Source organism: Desmodus rotundus, chromosome 6, assembly GCF_022682495.2.
Source record: "Desmodus rotundus isolate HL8 chromosome 6, HLdesRot8A.1, whole genome shotgun sequence".
NCBI lineage: Eukaryota > Metazoa > Chordata > Mammalia > Chiroptera > Phyllostomidae > Desmodus > Desmodus rotundus.
Genome location: NC_071392.1, coordinates 39,720,106 through 39,736,026, shown reverse-complemented (window position 1 = coordinate 39,736,026; position 15,921 = coordinate 39,720,106). Strand labels below are relative to the sequence as shown.

General features: G+C 36.5%; 1 protein-coding gene across 7 annotated transcripts in view; it reads right to left on the bottom strand.

Annotated features, from left to right (window-relative positions):
- CACNA2D1 (calcium voltage-gated channel auxiliary subunit alpha2delta 1) overlaps window positions 1-15,921 on the bottom strand; it is a 457,573-nt gene that overhangs the window by 216,360 nt on the left and 225,292 nt on the right. For all 7 annotated transcript variants that reach the window (XM_053926392.2, XM_053926394.2, XM_053926393.2 and 4 more), the window contains exon 4: window positions 12,921-12,980. In XM_053926392.2, coding sequence (XP_053782367.1) covers window positions 12,921-12,980 — 60 coding nt within the window. The remainder of the gene's footprint in view (window positions 1-12,920; window positions 12,981-15,921) is intronic.

Here is a 15,921-nt window from a genome sequence, read left to right as displayed (position 1 = left end):
TAAAATCATTGCCAAGAACGATGTCATGAAGCTTTTCCTCTGTTTTATCTAAGAGGTTTACAGCTTTATGTCTTATGATTAAGTCTTTAATCAATTAGACAAATGTTGGCAAAGATATAAAAAAAAACTGGGATGCTACCACATTGTTACTGGGAATACAGAATGGTGCAGCCACTACACAAGCACTGTGGAAGTTCCCAAAAAATGACAAATAGACCTGGTACCACAGGTAGCTAGTTGGTTATTAACAAAGGAAGGGAGCAAATGGAATCAGACATTAACCTTAATAAGCTAGGGTTCTGAATCAAGTATTAAGCCCGACTTACTACAAAGTTGTAGCATTCACAGATCCCCAGGGGAATAATACATCCTCTGCTGAAGAGACTTAAACCACCAGCAATCCTGGAGCAGGAAGGAGAATCACCTTCCTAATCTCCCCAGGGGACACCTGTCTCAGTAGCGCGATTATTGGGGGAGGGATGAAACAATGGGGGAGATTTCTTTGCTAGGTGGCATGTGCAGTAGAAACCAGGTGACAAGGCAAAATGTTAAGGCATGCACGGTAGGAGTCAAATGGTGACATAAAGGGAGGATTCTAATCTGAGAAAAGAACTGGATAGGATAAGGGTGTGAAACCCCAGAAGAGTCAGGAAAAATACTGGATGGGGTGGGCCCAGCAAAAGCCTGGGAAAACCCAGGAACCAGGTTGGACAATGTGAATGACAAGCCTGCTTGTTCCTGAACCAAGAAAATATGTGGAGATTTATCAGGGATCTCAAAGCAGTTGCTTCTAGAGCCTACCAGCTCTCCATAATCCCTAAGATGTATTACTTATTTTCACCCCAATATATCTGACCGCTATGCTTAAACTTCTATGCATATGCACTTTGAAATTCTTTTCTTGCATCACTGCAAGGACCCATTTTCACAGGCAACAGAAATGCCACAAAGTCCAGCACTTCTGGGAATGTGTCCAAAGGGGCTGAAAGCCCAGGCAGGGTAGCTCGTTTGTTTAGAGCTTCATCCCAATATGCCCAGGTTATAGATTTCATTCCTCATCAGGGCCCCTATGAGAAGCAACCAAGAAATGCATAAATAAGTGGAACAACAAATTGATGTTTCTCCCGCTCTCTCTCTCTCTCAAGTTATTAAAAAAAAAAGTCTCACATCAAAAGGGTTGAAACCAGGATCTTGAAGAGATATTAGCACTCCCATGTTTATCAAAGCCTTATCCTCAATAGACAAAACATGGAAACTATTTAAATGCTCATCGACAGCTGAATGAGTAAAGAAAATATAGTATACATTGGGTTAGCCAAAAAGTTCATATAGTTTTTTCCATAAAACACATATTTTTCATTTTAACCAATAACTTTATTGATTTGGATGTTTTGAGTATGTTGGCTGTCTCCCACGTGGTATAATGCTGATTGTTCTCAATTAACATCTCTATTTGATTGCTATCAACTTCAACTAGTCTACCCGACCATAGAGCATCATCCAGCAAGAAATCTTCAGCATGAAACTTCACAAACCACTTTTGGAATATTTGATCAGTCACAGCACCTTTTCCATATACTCCACAAATCTTTGTGTGTGTGTGTTTCAGTTGTATTTTTACCTTTCTTGAAATAATAAAGCATAACATGCCAAAAATGTTAAATATTTTATTCCATCTTCAATATTAAAATGGCTACACAAAAATTCACCTGATTTTGATAAGATGCTTTTAAATGCATGCTAACATGACAACCGTCACAATACAATCTAACAAAATTGGTCCAAATGAAGTTCAAGACAACTATGGGAAGTGCTACTAGAGCCATCTTCAAGAAAAAAACAAATAAACTTTTTGGCCAACCCAATACAATCAACAGAGTACCATTCAGCCTTTAAAAAGTAGAAAATTGTGCAATATGACAATATGGGTGGACCTTGAGGACATTATGTTAAGCAAATTAAGCCACACACAAAAAGACAAGTAATTCAATGATCCCACTTGCATTACGTATCTAAAATAGTGAAATCAATAAAATCAAGGACTGTATTTGTGGCTACCAGGGACTGACGGTAGAGGTAAATGAGGAATCACGAAATCCATAAACATAAAGTTTCAGTTAAGTCAGATAACTATGTTCTGGAGATCTACCGTACAACATTGTACCTGTGGTCAATAATAATGGATTCCACACAAATTTTGTTAGAAATGTACATCCGTGTTACATGTTCTTATCATAACTTTTTAAAAAGAAAACATTTCAGTATTTTATTCACTGTGGATCATTTTTGTGTTAACTATGATTTTGGAAAATATTGCATAAAATATTACTTATCTAGCTTTAAAAATAACTCTCTAGGTCTAGAAATACAGTCATCCTTCCCACTTCTCCACAGAGCCCATACGACTCCAGATCAGAAGTTCCGCTGTTTGGGATGCACAGGGTAACAGCATCCCTAGTAGCACAGTGTTCTCCGACTGGAGGGATGGCGTCAAACAGAGCACAGCCGTCAAGGGAGCTGAAAGATGCTCAATGGCCTGGGTGGACATCCATCCAGGGACGTGTGCCAACCTGACTGGAAAGCCCTGACTCAAATCCTTGGACTTCTTGAAAATATTTTCCTTGGTAGAAAAAGAGTGCTTACAGGAGCATGGAAAAAAAATTACTGACCATCTAACAGAGATAATTATAATGGTGGAGACTATAGAGCTATTGAAGAGAAACCACAGGCCCAAAACGATGTCAACACTGCTAAAAGTCCCACACACCAAATCTAGATTCGATACCTAATCTAATTGCAGTTTTGATCTCTCCTGGAAATATAATCTTAATCAGCTCATCTGAATTTCCTGATCAAGTACCAGTAAAGTAATCTGGCAGCTGGGCTCTCTTCATCCTCCCCCGTAGAAAGAAGAGGTGATCTGCATAAGACCATTGCCATTCCCTTACTCTCCCCGCTCTCCCCCCAGAAGATGTCCTGGTCTAAAAACAATGTTTTTGCTATTGTTAATAGCTCCGTTACCTCAAGCTTCTTCATATAAAAAAAAAATTCCATTCTGCACGACCCCTAGAAGGCCCTTCTAGTTACTAGTTGAGATGCTTCCTAATTCATGAACCACTTAATAAAGCCAGTTAGATCTTCAAATTTACTTGGTTCATATATTTTTAAGAGAGCCAAGAAGTTTGAGATAAAGAAACTGATATTCAACAGACTATTATTTTTCCAAAACCTCCTCGCAAATTAGTGGTAAAGCCAAAATTTGAAATAGATTTCCATAACTCCAAGCCCAGTGTCCTGTAACCATGGTTTGTGGACCTGCATATTCCAGAAAAAATGTGAAGTTCAAACAAATATTTTATTACCTTTTCAGTAAAGGCGACAATAATGTTTACAGTAAAAACAGGTGCCTCAATACTGCAAGAAATTATTTTTCATAAAAAGTTAACCATATAGGCCATTGTCTATTATGCATTATAATAAACTACAGTTTTCTTAGTAATACACTAGCTAGAGATCTTATTCCCAGGAAATTTACATTTTAGTGCTGAAAAAAGAGGAGAAATGCAAATTATGCAGTGAGTACACACTTAAATAGGAGGATGTGCTGGGAATTAGTCATATGAAAGAGACAAGAAGTCCTACATGAGGGGGCCAAACACAAAAGGCAATTGGGAAGAAAGAAGAGAGAATTTGAAGCAGAGATCAGCAAAAGTTCTGAAGATGAAGGAAAATATCATCTTACATCAAGTATATTATGGGTAGTCTGTTTTGCGCTTGGCATTTCAGGAGTGTGGTAATAGCTGCTGGGGAGATGGTGCAATAAGAAATAGGGAAGGTAATGGGAACACAAGAATGTCCAAACCTGTAGAGAATTTTTATGAGTTTATCTGAACAAAACTGACAACATATGCCAGAGCAAGATTTCAAATGCTCCTGAGAATAGCGGTTTTGCAGCCTCTTTTATGCATTTGAAATTGAGGGAAGATGATAAGGAAGATTACATGGTGGTGGGAGAGAGCAAGACAGGGTTTGGATTACAGAATAGTTAATAAGATCAGGTGCTCTCTTCAGGGTGGGTATGCTTGTTTCAAAGGTGTGTTAACTCGAATTCACAAAAACCATGGAGAGGCCTTGCTCAAGGCAAAGATGAACCTTTTACTAAAAACGCTATATGCTTGAGCCCTGGCTAATGTGGCTCGGGTAGATGGAGTGTCATCCTGTTGACCAAAGTGTTGCAGGTTCAATTCTTGGTGAGGGCACATGCCTGGGTTCAGTTTTAGTCCCCAGTGGGGGCGCATACAAGCGGCAACCAATTCATGTTTCTTTCTCATGTCAATGTTTCCCTACCTCTCTCTCTCCTTTCCTTCCCCTCTCTCGAAGACCAGTCAGCATGTCCTCGGGTAAGGATTAAAAAAGAAAAAGTTACATGCCTGGGATATGACTACCTACTATTACTGGTGCAGTTCGGGATTTATGATCAGAACACCCTGAGAGGTTACTTTCCACAGAACCCCTTGTCCATCAAAAGTGAGATGAGGCCAGGTCATGAAGAGTTTGGTATACCATTTATGTTGAATAAAGAGTTACTAAAGATTTATTTTAATCAGTGCATTTTTTATGGTTAATTATTTTTTTATTTTCAATTACAGTTGACATACAGCATTATAGTCGTTTCAGGTATACACTACAGTGATTAGACATTATGTAACTAAGTGATCATCCTGATAAATCTCATACCTATCTGACACCATACATAATTATTACAATATTCTTGACTATATTCCCTATGTTGTTCTTTATATCCCCATCATTCTTGTGTAACAAACAATGTGTACTTCTTAATCCCTTCACTTTTTTCACCCATCCCCCCAACAGCCCTCCTGGTAATTATCAAAATGTTCTCTGTATCCTTGGTTGTTTGTTTTTTAAATTCAATTGCTGATAGATATGTATTTATTGGTATTTTATGTTCATAGTTTTGATCTTTTTTCTTCTTCTTCATCTTATAGAGGACTTGTTAACATTTCATATAATACTGGTTTGGTAACATAAACTCCTTTAGCTTTTTCTTGTCTAGGAAGCTCTTTATCTGTACTTTGATCCCAAATGTTATCTTTGCTGGGTAGAGTAATCTTGTTTGTAGGTCTTTGCTTTCCATCACTTTGAATATTTCTTGCCACTCCCTCTAAACTGCAAAGTTTGTGTTGAGAAATCAGCTGAGAGTCCCATGACAGTTCCCTTGTAAGGAACTAACTGCTTTTCTCTTGTTGCTTTTAAGATTGTCTATCACCTATAGCATTTTAATTATGATGAGCCTTGGTGTGGAACTCTTTGGGTTCATCTTGTTTGGGGGTCTCTGCTTCCTGGACTTGTATGTCTATGTCCTTCACCAGGTAAGCGAAGTTTTCTGTCATTATTTTTTCAAATAGGTTTTCAATTCCTTGCTCTTTCTCTTCTCTTCTTGGCACCTACATGAACAAATATTTGCATGCCTGAAATTGTCCCAGAGGCTCCTTACACTGTCTTCATTTTTTCTATTCTTTTTGCTTTTTGCTGTTCTGATTGGGTGTTTTTTGCTTCCTTATATTCCAAATTGCTGATATGATTCTGTTTCATCTACTCTGCTGTTGATTCCCTATAATTTATTCATTTCAGTTAGTGTATATTTCATTTCTGAGTGTTTTTTTCTTATGGTTCATATGTCCTTTTTTTATGCTGTTGAAGTTCTCCCTAATTTTCTTGAGCATAATTATAACCATTGTTTTAACTCTGTATCTGGTAGTTTGCTTGCCTCCCTTTATTGTTATCTTTCTGATGATTTCTCCTGTTCTTTCATCTGGGACATGTTTCTTTGTTTCTGCATTTTGGCTGCTTCCCTATGTTTGCTTCTATGTATTAGGTAGAGCTGGTAAATCACCTGGACTTGGTAGAGTGGCCTTGTATAGTAGGTGCCCTGTAAGACCCAGTGGTACAGCCTCCCCAGTCAGCAGAGCTAGGTACTCCAGGTGTACCCCCGTGTGGGCTGTGTACACTATCCAATTGTAGATGAGCTTTGATTGCTGTTGGCTTTACTGGGAGGGATATGCCATCAGGCTGACCAGCTGCAACTATATTGGAGGAGCTACTGTGCAGGAGTTGACCCTATAGAGCAGGACTTGCTTCAGTGGGGCTTTGGTGCTCCCTGAGTCTGCCCTTGTGTGTGTGGCTTGTGGAGGTGGTAGGGTTGTAGTCCAGCATGGCCTGAAGCTGTCCACCAGGTACACTGGCTCTGGGGCCTCCTGGGATGTGAAAGGTCAGACAATGCTTGTGCCCTGCCTGGGGTCACCTGCCACAAGCTAAAGAGTGATCCACAGGTGGCTGCTACTTGTGCTGGCTTTGGAAGGACCCAGGAGAGGCCAAGTTATAAACCAAGGCCAGTTACTGCTAGTGCTAGACTTAGGGCCACTTAGCAAGAGGTGTAGCTTATGCAGAGGCCAGATGTTGCTTTTTTGGAAGAAGTTAGGAAAGTCCAAAGTATGAGGCGAGAGAGGCCATTTGTATGGAAAAGAAACTGGAAATAGCTTGGTGGGCCCACAAGTTGGATGGGGAGTGGTAGTGTCTCAGGGATTCACCAGGGTGGGGCAGATTGTGCGAGCCAGGTTGATGGAGACTTAGATATGGCACACACCTGCTGGCTTTGCAGGGGAGGGGTCTCAGAAAAGGAAAAATGGCCTTTGCCAGCACTTAGCCGTGGTCCTGATGCTGGATAATTCGGTTCCTCCCCATATATCTCTGGTTCCTTTCAAGTTGTTGCCCCAGTGCTGGAACTCAGAGGGAGTACGTCTAAGGAAGTCCATGCATGGGCCCTGTAAGAGGAGCTGTGTGGGCCTGCAGAGGCCCTCTGTCTCACTCAGCCACAATCCCTGCTGGCTTTTACAACCACAGGTTATGGGAACTTCTCTTCTGGCTCTGGAACCCTGGGCTGGGGTGCTTGGTGTGCAGCTGGGAAGCTCTCACTCCTCCGGGGAGGCCTCCTGACTTTTATCTGCCACACCTTACTGTGGAACAAGCTTATTCCACATCTCCACCTTTCCTACCTTTCTCCATGTGGCTTCTTTAAATCCCTAATTTTTTGACTCCCTTTCAGCTACATTTCAGGTGGTTCTAAATAATGGTTGTTCTATAGATAGGTTGTAATTTTGATGTGGTTGTGGGAGAGATGTGGGTACCCCATTTACCTATGCTGCCATCTGGACAGGAATCTGATGATTTTCAATAAAGAAATGAAGCAGAGGAAATTTGTGGGACAAATCTTTGTAGACCACACATATATGTACATTTCAATAAATTGCAATGTTTATACATTTTCTTCAGCTTTTTATTTCTTTTGTGGTTGAGGAAATAATACTGTAAACCTCATTTTAGTGCAAATAAGTGAGGTCCAAATTTTTTTTAAAGACACAACTCAAAGTATAGAAAAGTTGAAAAAATCCCTGCATTTAAAAAATGTCTGTGGCACTGGAGTTTGGCACCAGTAATCAACTCGAACCTAAACATCAACAGGGGTAATTCTGGGTGTTCTGCATGGCTGAAATCTTTAGAATCCTGGCAGCAATTCCAGGAATCTCCCAAGCATTTAGCAATATTTTCATTAGCTCAGTCCCAAGTTACTAAGGCAGCAGATTGGCCTTGAAAAATGTAGAGACCCTAAGTCACAGATACCTGTCCTTTTCAATTTCTACCTTCCTTCCCGAAAGGAGGACATAAAAGAAAGAAATGTACCCAGCCCCATTTGGATTTAAATTTGCATTATCCCAGGGAAATCACCACGATGCCCTACTTTGGGGGGCTCTACTCTACTGTCATGGGACCTCAGTCTTAACAGAAATAATACAGAGGCCTGGCAGATCATTAGAAAGTATTAAAAACTGCTAAAAACATTACTGGCTAGTAATTAATGAATAAACATTTTACTTCTTCTATTTTTCCATATAAGAAATAAAAGATAAGGGTTATCCCCCAGTATAACTAGCAGCGTAAAGCCCGGGGTTATTTTTCCCGCTCTGCTGTTTTATAATGCTCTTACCCTGAGCATTTATAAGCATGCATAAGCCAAAGAAGAAGGCCAACAGGAATCTGCCTCAGTCTTGTCCATTAAACGGGTTTCCCACAATGCAGGGGTAAATCAGTTTTGCACTGTGGCTCCTTTCCATCCATCTTAATGATGAAGAAAGACTGACAAGACTCTTAGAAGAAAGCAGCAGTAAAAATAATTGATTGTTTCTCTACGTAGAAGTGTTGCAAAAAATATGAAAATATACAACTTCTTGATTTCAAAAGGCAATTCTACCAAAGGTGGAAACTGAGACAGACTAATGATCATTTTGATGATCTATTAAGTTCATTCATTAAGTCAAAACCCCACCCCCCCACTTTTTTTACTCCCCTTGTTTTAATCACTAAAAATACAGCTCTTTTATATCCAGAACTTACACAAAATTATAATTTAGAATAGTGTTTATCTTTATACATTGTAAGCAAAATAAATGAAGTATGTTTTTATGGTTCGCATATTTACAATTGTTTGTGCTGCAATCAACAGAAGTAATGTAATTCCATGAAATGAATAGGATAGAATAATTAAATATATAATACCAGTGCCCATTAATTTAACTCATATAAATGCAAAATTATAAATATTACTTTTAAAGCAACATTTCATAATGTGATTTGGGCCAAGTGATTATATACATATATGCAAAAGTAGGTTTACAGTTGTTTATATGGAATAAGACATGCAGTTTATTATTAGTACAATAGCTTTATTCGTCTGTGTTTGGTGTACTCACGACTAGAAACAGTACTTTTGCCCACCCCTATATATATATATAATTAAAGCTAAATTAGAACTAACCTCCCCTGATTGACACTCAAGAACATTCAACTTCACCAGAAAATTTTTCATCTTCTAATTTAGTTTCTCTGTGGAGCTGAAGCTAAAAACAGCTCCTCAAATGTTTTAATTACTGGCCAATTTCTAGACGCCTGTACTAAGCCTGCACAGTAACAAGCTGATGCTAATAACCCACACATAAAGACCCTACTTATTAAAATACAAATTAGGCACCCTTGTGTTTTTACATGTGTAAGTACATTTAATATTGCAGGCTTAGTTGGAAACAAAACTGCTGCAGTTAACCAACCATCGCAATCCAATCAAATGAGATTTCAAATGCAATTGCAAAAGATCAGTTCTGTAGAAATAATAGCAATTATTTCATGTGGGACAATTAGTTTCCCAAGCTTTTTTTCCTTATCCCACCTGACCTTAAAACAATAATTTGTCCATCATAAATGACACACAATGTCACCTTTAACACCAGTAATTTGCTTGGAGACGGAAAGGCAGCTGACAGACATCGTTTACTTCCAAATATTGCTTTAAACCAGGAAATGCATGAGTGCATAAATCTTAATCCATTTAAAGCGTATGCCCTTTGTTCCTTCCCTGGTACGTTCAATTGGGAATTAAGCTGAGGGAGAGTGTGAATTACATGATCCCTTTCTTGGGGCCAATATTTTAGTACTTTGCCTTTTGTTCTTGTTGTTCATTAGAATTCTCTGCATTACACAGTGGGGAATGTTAATCAACATGCTGCCTAAATAATATTAATAAAACTTGCCCACTTATACTTAAGGGAAGAATCAGTATATTATATTTCTTTTTGAAATGTTAATGTACCTCTTAGAAAATTATTTCTGCCTTCTAAATCATCTTAGTGTTAAATTATTAAAGGACGGCATTAAAGAAATATTGCACTGATGTAAATAGTTAAATAGCTCAAAAGCTCAAAGTCTTATAAAGTTTAAAAGGAGTACCTTTGTAAATATGGTGGCAGTTAACTTCAAATTAAACATTTTTAAATGTTTAGTTAATATTGATAAAATCTGCAATTATTTTGTGTGCTCTCACAAAATAAGGCGAGATTTAGTCATGTTGATTTCTAATATCCAACCAAGGCTATGCACAAATTTTAAATTCATTGTATAAATGGCCTTGAAGGAGTTGTTTAACCTTACTGTATATATGAACTGAAGCACCATCTAGTTTATCAACAAAAAACCAGGGGTGGGGGAATGAGTCTTATTTTTGCACTATTTACCTATCTGAGTCTGAAGTGTAGGCGATCTTCATCCAGATCCTATTCTTCAAATACAAAACCACCCTATTCTTCAAATACAAAACCACCCTATCTGACCATTCTATCACCTATGGCATTTCAAAGGAAAGGGCTATTGTAGAGACTTTATGAATGACTGATGTGGTAAGATATGGGAAATATCAATTCTCAGTGTGCAAAATGTGACAGATTTGTGTCCCCTGAAGATCACTCACAGTCCTTCAAAAAGGACTGAGAAAATGAGTTGACAGAGCTCTAAAGTGGCCTCATTTGTTTTCCCTTTAACAGTCTCCTTTAATGTCAATCAATATGTTCATATGTCCTAAATAAATTATGGGGTAATCTAGGGGGAAATTAAGAACAGAATTTGTCCAAGAATTTTTCCACACTGTGGCTATAATATGCTAAGCACTCTTAACATTTACTGGGCAAACAATTTATTTTTCTGTTTTACCACACAAGACTTGGTAATGGCTTTCGCGTCCGTGTGGAACTAACGTTTCCTCTTGCATAAATTCTTCTGGCAGTGCTTCAGTTTGGATACAGGTACAGGGAAAGGAGATAAGAGGAGTTACACTGCAAGGTAATATTTTCCACATTTTGACATCTGACAAATAAGAATACAGCTTCAAATTGCTGGCATATTTTAATTTAATTAGCTTCTTTTTTTCTTTCTGAGAAATACATAAATGATAGAGAACCTTACAATTAATGATGTCTTAGATTCAATAAAATATAGAAATAGCTAATACACTAAAAGTTTTTGGGCCATCTAGAATGGTTAATGATTATTTCCGTAAGGAGAAATGAATCATTGCCAAATGTTAATTTAGTGTTAATCAGCTTGGTATCAAACCATTTACAATATATCTGGGAAAAGGAACTTTATATCCATTAAGCAGTAACATAATAATTGAATAAAACAACAACAATTATATTAATGGCATTACTATATCCCTACTTGCCAATTTAGTTTTTACATTATTCCTTAGAAAAATACAAAAGACATAATTAATAAATGACTATGTGAAAAATTATCAAAGTCCTTTAATTCAAAGAAAATCTTTTTGAAAACAATGGAATCTACATATAAAAGAATCCGATCTTGATTTTGGAATTCTCAGAATTACTTGTGATTTAAACTAAAACAACCTATTTTACTATACCAACCCTAGCAAGAGTATGTGGTCTGGCTTCGTATCTGTTATGACTTTACACTGGATTTTACTATGACACCTAAGTTGGAGGAAAAGATTAATTAATCAAAAGGGTACTTATTTGGATAAATAAGTTCAGCTATTTTTTTCTATTCAATAAACAAATTTGTTTCCTTTTATCTCAAAGTAACAAACTACATTGTAAAATCTTCAGTTCATGAGCTTACAATTTGTACTCAATACTTTGCAGTAATTTTTAATGCAAAATTAAATTTTAATTTAATATCTGATTTTTTTCTTTATATGTTATGGATGAGAAACTGATCTTTCTCAACCTACCTATGACAAAAAATCGTGGGCCAAGCTAGCATCTACATGATACTGACAAATCAAACAATGTGATCAATTTAGGGACAAAATCAAACCTACAGTAGTCAGATAGAGCCTTCACTTAGTAGACTAAAAGTTTGCTTAAGAAATATGAATTTGAGGAAAAGATAGTAAAAGTAAATAATATCAGAAGTGTCAAATGCAGGTTAACTGTTATAAGTGAATAAATACCATTTAGTGAGTTTTCCTTTCCTATACAATATAATCATAAAAACACAAAGTAAAAGTGCTAATTACTGAACCTCAGTGTAGTGTTCTGCTGAAGCATAAGTTTCTTAACCTTCAAATTTGAGGTTTTAGTTTTGCAAAACATTCAAAGACAATTGAATAGTAAAATCAAGTTGTCCCTCAGAGTCTACTCCTATTTTAAGATCCTCAAAATGAAAAAATGAATTGTCTGGAATGTTTCTATCACCAGAAACCAACCCCCCCCCAAAAAAAAACACATTCAATATAAGTGAAAAAGTCAAATATGTAACAGAAATATTTTAACTGACTACTACACATAGACTTTTTCACCGTGTCAACTGGCTGAAAGAAGACAGATGATAGATATATTAGATAGATAGATACATGATAGATACACGATAGACAGGTAGATAGCACTCATCATAAGATTAACTTCTGCTCTTTGTATAATCAGCACAATGATTCTTGGAGCACAAAAGTTAATACACTGAAAAGTTAATATTAGTTGGCCTTTCTAAAAGTAGGCCAGAGTAGATGAAAGATTACCTCTAGCTAAAGTTTGTTCTACTTAATTTGTTCTATTTAATTTTATGAGGTTTAATATATTCTCACTTTAATCACATTGCCCACCATCAAGGTGATTATAATATGCATGTCACATCTCAGAAATGAAGTGTTTAAATGTAACTTGTTTTCAACTAGTATATTCATAATATGTACAAAGTTCATTTGGATATTGTAATTTAATGCTACTTTATTGTAATCAACTTTATAAATACCATTGAGTATGGAAGGATATATCAATGAATGTTATAAAAATATATATGGAACATAACCGGGAACATTTTGAATAATTTAGTTGGCCCTGACTATCCAAAGCATTTTTTTAAAACAACAAACTATAGCTGTTTTTTTGTTCCTGTGATACTATAAGATTTCATCACTAAAATACTTTAATGCAAGCATTTCTTTACAAGCACCACAAATCATCTATTTAAACCAACTGGTAAAAAAGTGTCCTTACCGCAAAATCCTCCCTCCACTGGTGGGCTGCTTGAACCTTCTCTGCTTCCAAAGCCAGGCGCTGAAAAGAAAACAATAAATCTTAGTATTCAAATGATCACATAAACAGGTAATTGTTAGAGTGCTTGGGTTTTCAAATCAATTATGAGCATAAAAATCAGGAGCTACTCCTTATTTATGATTCACAAATTCTACATAATTTAGTAACCTTACCTACTAAAGTTGATATACAGTATATGTATTTATTGTACCTTTTAGTAATATAACTAAGAGACTATTCCTCAATACATTAAGTCCATTAGCTCTGCCGTCATTGGCAGTAGTGTCCTCTCCAAGTGGCACTAACATTTCAGTTTCTAGAAAAAGATTTAATCAGTAGAGTATATTAATCTTGGTAAGTTTTTGTTAGTACATACCTTTATAGCATATATTTCTATAAAAGTGGAACAGAAATGATACTGAGAAACCAATAAGCATGTATTAAGCACTGTACTAGGCATCTTTTTAATAGCATATTGAGGGTTTTTTTTTTTTACTAAAAGCCACAAAAATGTAGTAATTTCCACTATGCTGAAGAACATTCTTCATAGTTCTTTCCGAGATAATCTGTGAGTAGTAGCAAGCCATCACAATCTGCACAGCTGCAAATGGCTTTATTTCCTTTCACTCTTGGATACTAAATGGGTTAGAGACTTGCATACCGACTTATTTTTCTAGGTTGGAGATAAAGTGTCTATTATGTCAGTCTGCTCATCACTTTTTGTGGACAGATTCTCTTTTTTTTCCTCCCCTTGTTTTTAGGTTTTCTCCTTGTATTTCCCAGTGTTACTATTATGTTCTCCATGTAGTAAGATTTTACAAGAGACAGAAACATTTAGTGATTAAGAACACAAATAGGAAACCAGACTACCAGCCCTGCTGCATACTAGCTGTGCAAACTTGAGAAAACTTAAGTTTCTTCTCCCATTGTCTCATGTGAATAATGTGAGAATTTGCCTCATGGATTGTTAGAAGAATTAAATGAGTTACATATAAAGTGCTTGGAACAGTGCTTGGCAGACACTAAGCAACATGTGTAGCAGCTGTCTAGCTCTGAAGAGTAATTATGATTCCATTGATTACTCTGCGTCCATGTGAGAAAACGGCTGTGTGTGGATCTGTGGCCTGCCCGCCACACAGAGTTAGAAGATAATGGCAGTAACGGGACAAGTACAACATCAAATATAACACATGTGACTGTATTATACCCATTTGTCAAGAGATAAATGATCAGGTATGGTTGTACAAAAGTGTAAGTCTCACAGCGGTACACTGGTTCACCTGTTTAATTTTTCACCGTGAACTAGCTTCAGTGTGTGTTCTTTCTGCGCAAGTCCAGACAACACTGGATAACGGGAACAATCCCTTAGAGCAGTTTTGATATTAGTGTACTGGCTTCTATAACCTTCTATTTAATATAATCTGTTTATTTTTTTGAAACTATTATGTAGGTATTATCCATGACTACAAAATATTGCCAAATGGGAGATCTCAATTTAAGAGTCCCTAAGATGAATTGAAAGGAAAATTGTCCAGCATGCTTAAATGACAAAAATTCCAATTATCAGCTACCAGGGAGAAATGGAGTACGATAGGAGCTAGTGAACGTTAGACATTGTGCCAGAGAGAGAAACCAAGACAAGGTTCTTTATCCATGCAAAAACAAAGAACTAAAGAGAGCAAAGCTAAAAGAACAGTGCGTACGTTTCAATAATATTATATCACTCTACTTTTGGAAACTCAAATTCAGTGTGAAAATGTAGCAAAAAAGTAAATAAAAATGGAAGCAATTTCTTTATTAAAGAAAAAATCTTCAGTGTGGGAAGATAAAGAAAGAAAAGACAAAATCGAAAATAAACATGAAGGTATATTCTCAAGGAAATTTAAAATATAAGTCTTCCCTCAATGTAAGAACGGCTGAGCATTCATATGTACGCAGAGTGTTCCATGTCTGCAGTAAATACTAAACTTAAACATGCATTTAAACAGAATACTGGGTAAAATAAAAATAGGTTAAATATTTTTTTAGATTAAGAAATACTACAACTCTAAAATGCCTTTGTCTTTTAGGGAGGGCTATTAAGATTCTTCCTTTCACAATGCACGAAAGAAGAATGCCACCCCAACACACAAAACACAGAGGCGATATTCAGCCCCAGGAGCACACAGGTCTCCAGGAAGGAGCTCAAGCTCCAGCATGCTGTCTCTACGCTAGAGAGCATAAGAAAGTACACTAATGGATCTGATCCAGAATCACATGGCTTACAATGTAAACATAACCCATGCTTAATACACTGTAATGATAGTAATCATCCAGTTTATTTTTAGAAAAAAATTAAAGAGGAATGAACAGTAGCAACAAACTCTAAGATAATTCTCCTCAGGGCATCAAAGTCCAAATCAGCTCTGTGTCTAATAGATATTTTTAAACATACATTTTATGAAGTAAATGCCATGTTACAAGATTCAGAAATAGTTTTAGAAACTTAAATAGATATAGCTGTATATGAGGAAAATATATATTTAAAGGTTGGTTTGAAGCTCAAAAGTTGCTAAATTTTATATCCCTAGCTTGGAAATCTAAAAATACATAGTCAGGGAATGCACTACTGCTATCTTCTTTGTTCATGAAGAAATTAATAAAATAATTTTGAATCCAGCAAAATTTACAATAAAACATAATACTGACTTTAGATATTTAAAAAGACTATCTTGGGGACTAAAACAAATAATTCCTGACGGTGCTCTTTCTTGAGGCAAAAGACCAGCTAGTCTTGACTTATAGAAAACTGACATGTCTTCTGCACACTCCAAGTCCCTAATTAACTTCTATTCTGGTCAAGTGATATTTTTCTTTAAAGCCAACGATTGATTATGAAATGTCACGGCCAAATGTGTTAAGACTGATAAAATTCCTACCTAGTAAAATGTGAAAATAATTCTATCATTTGCTTCGTAGAGCA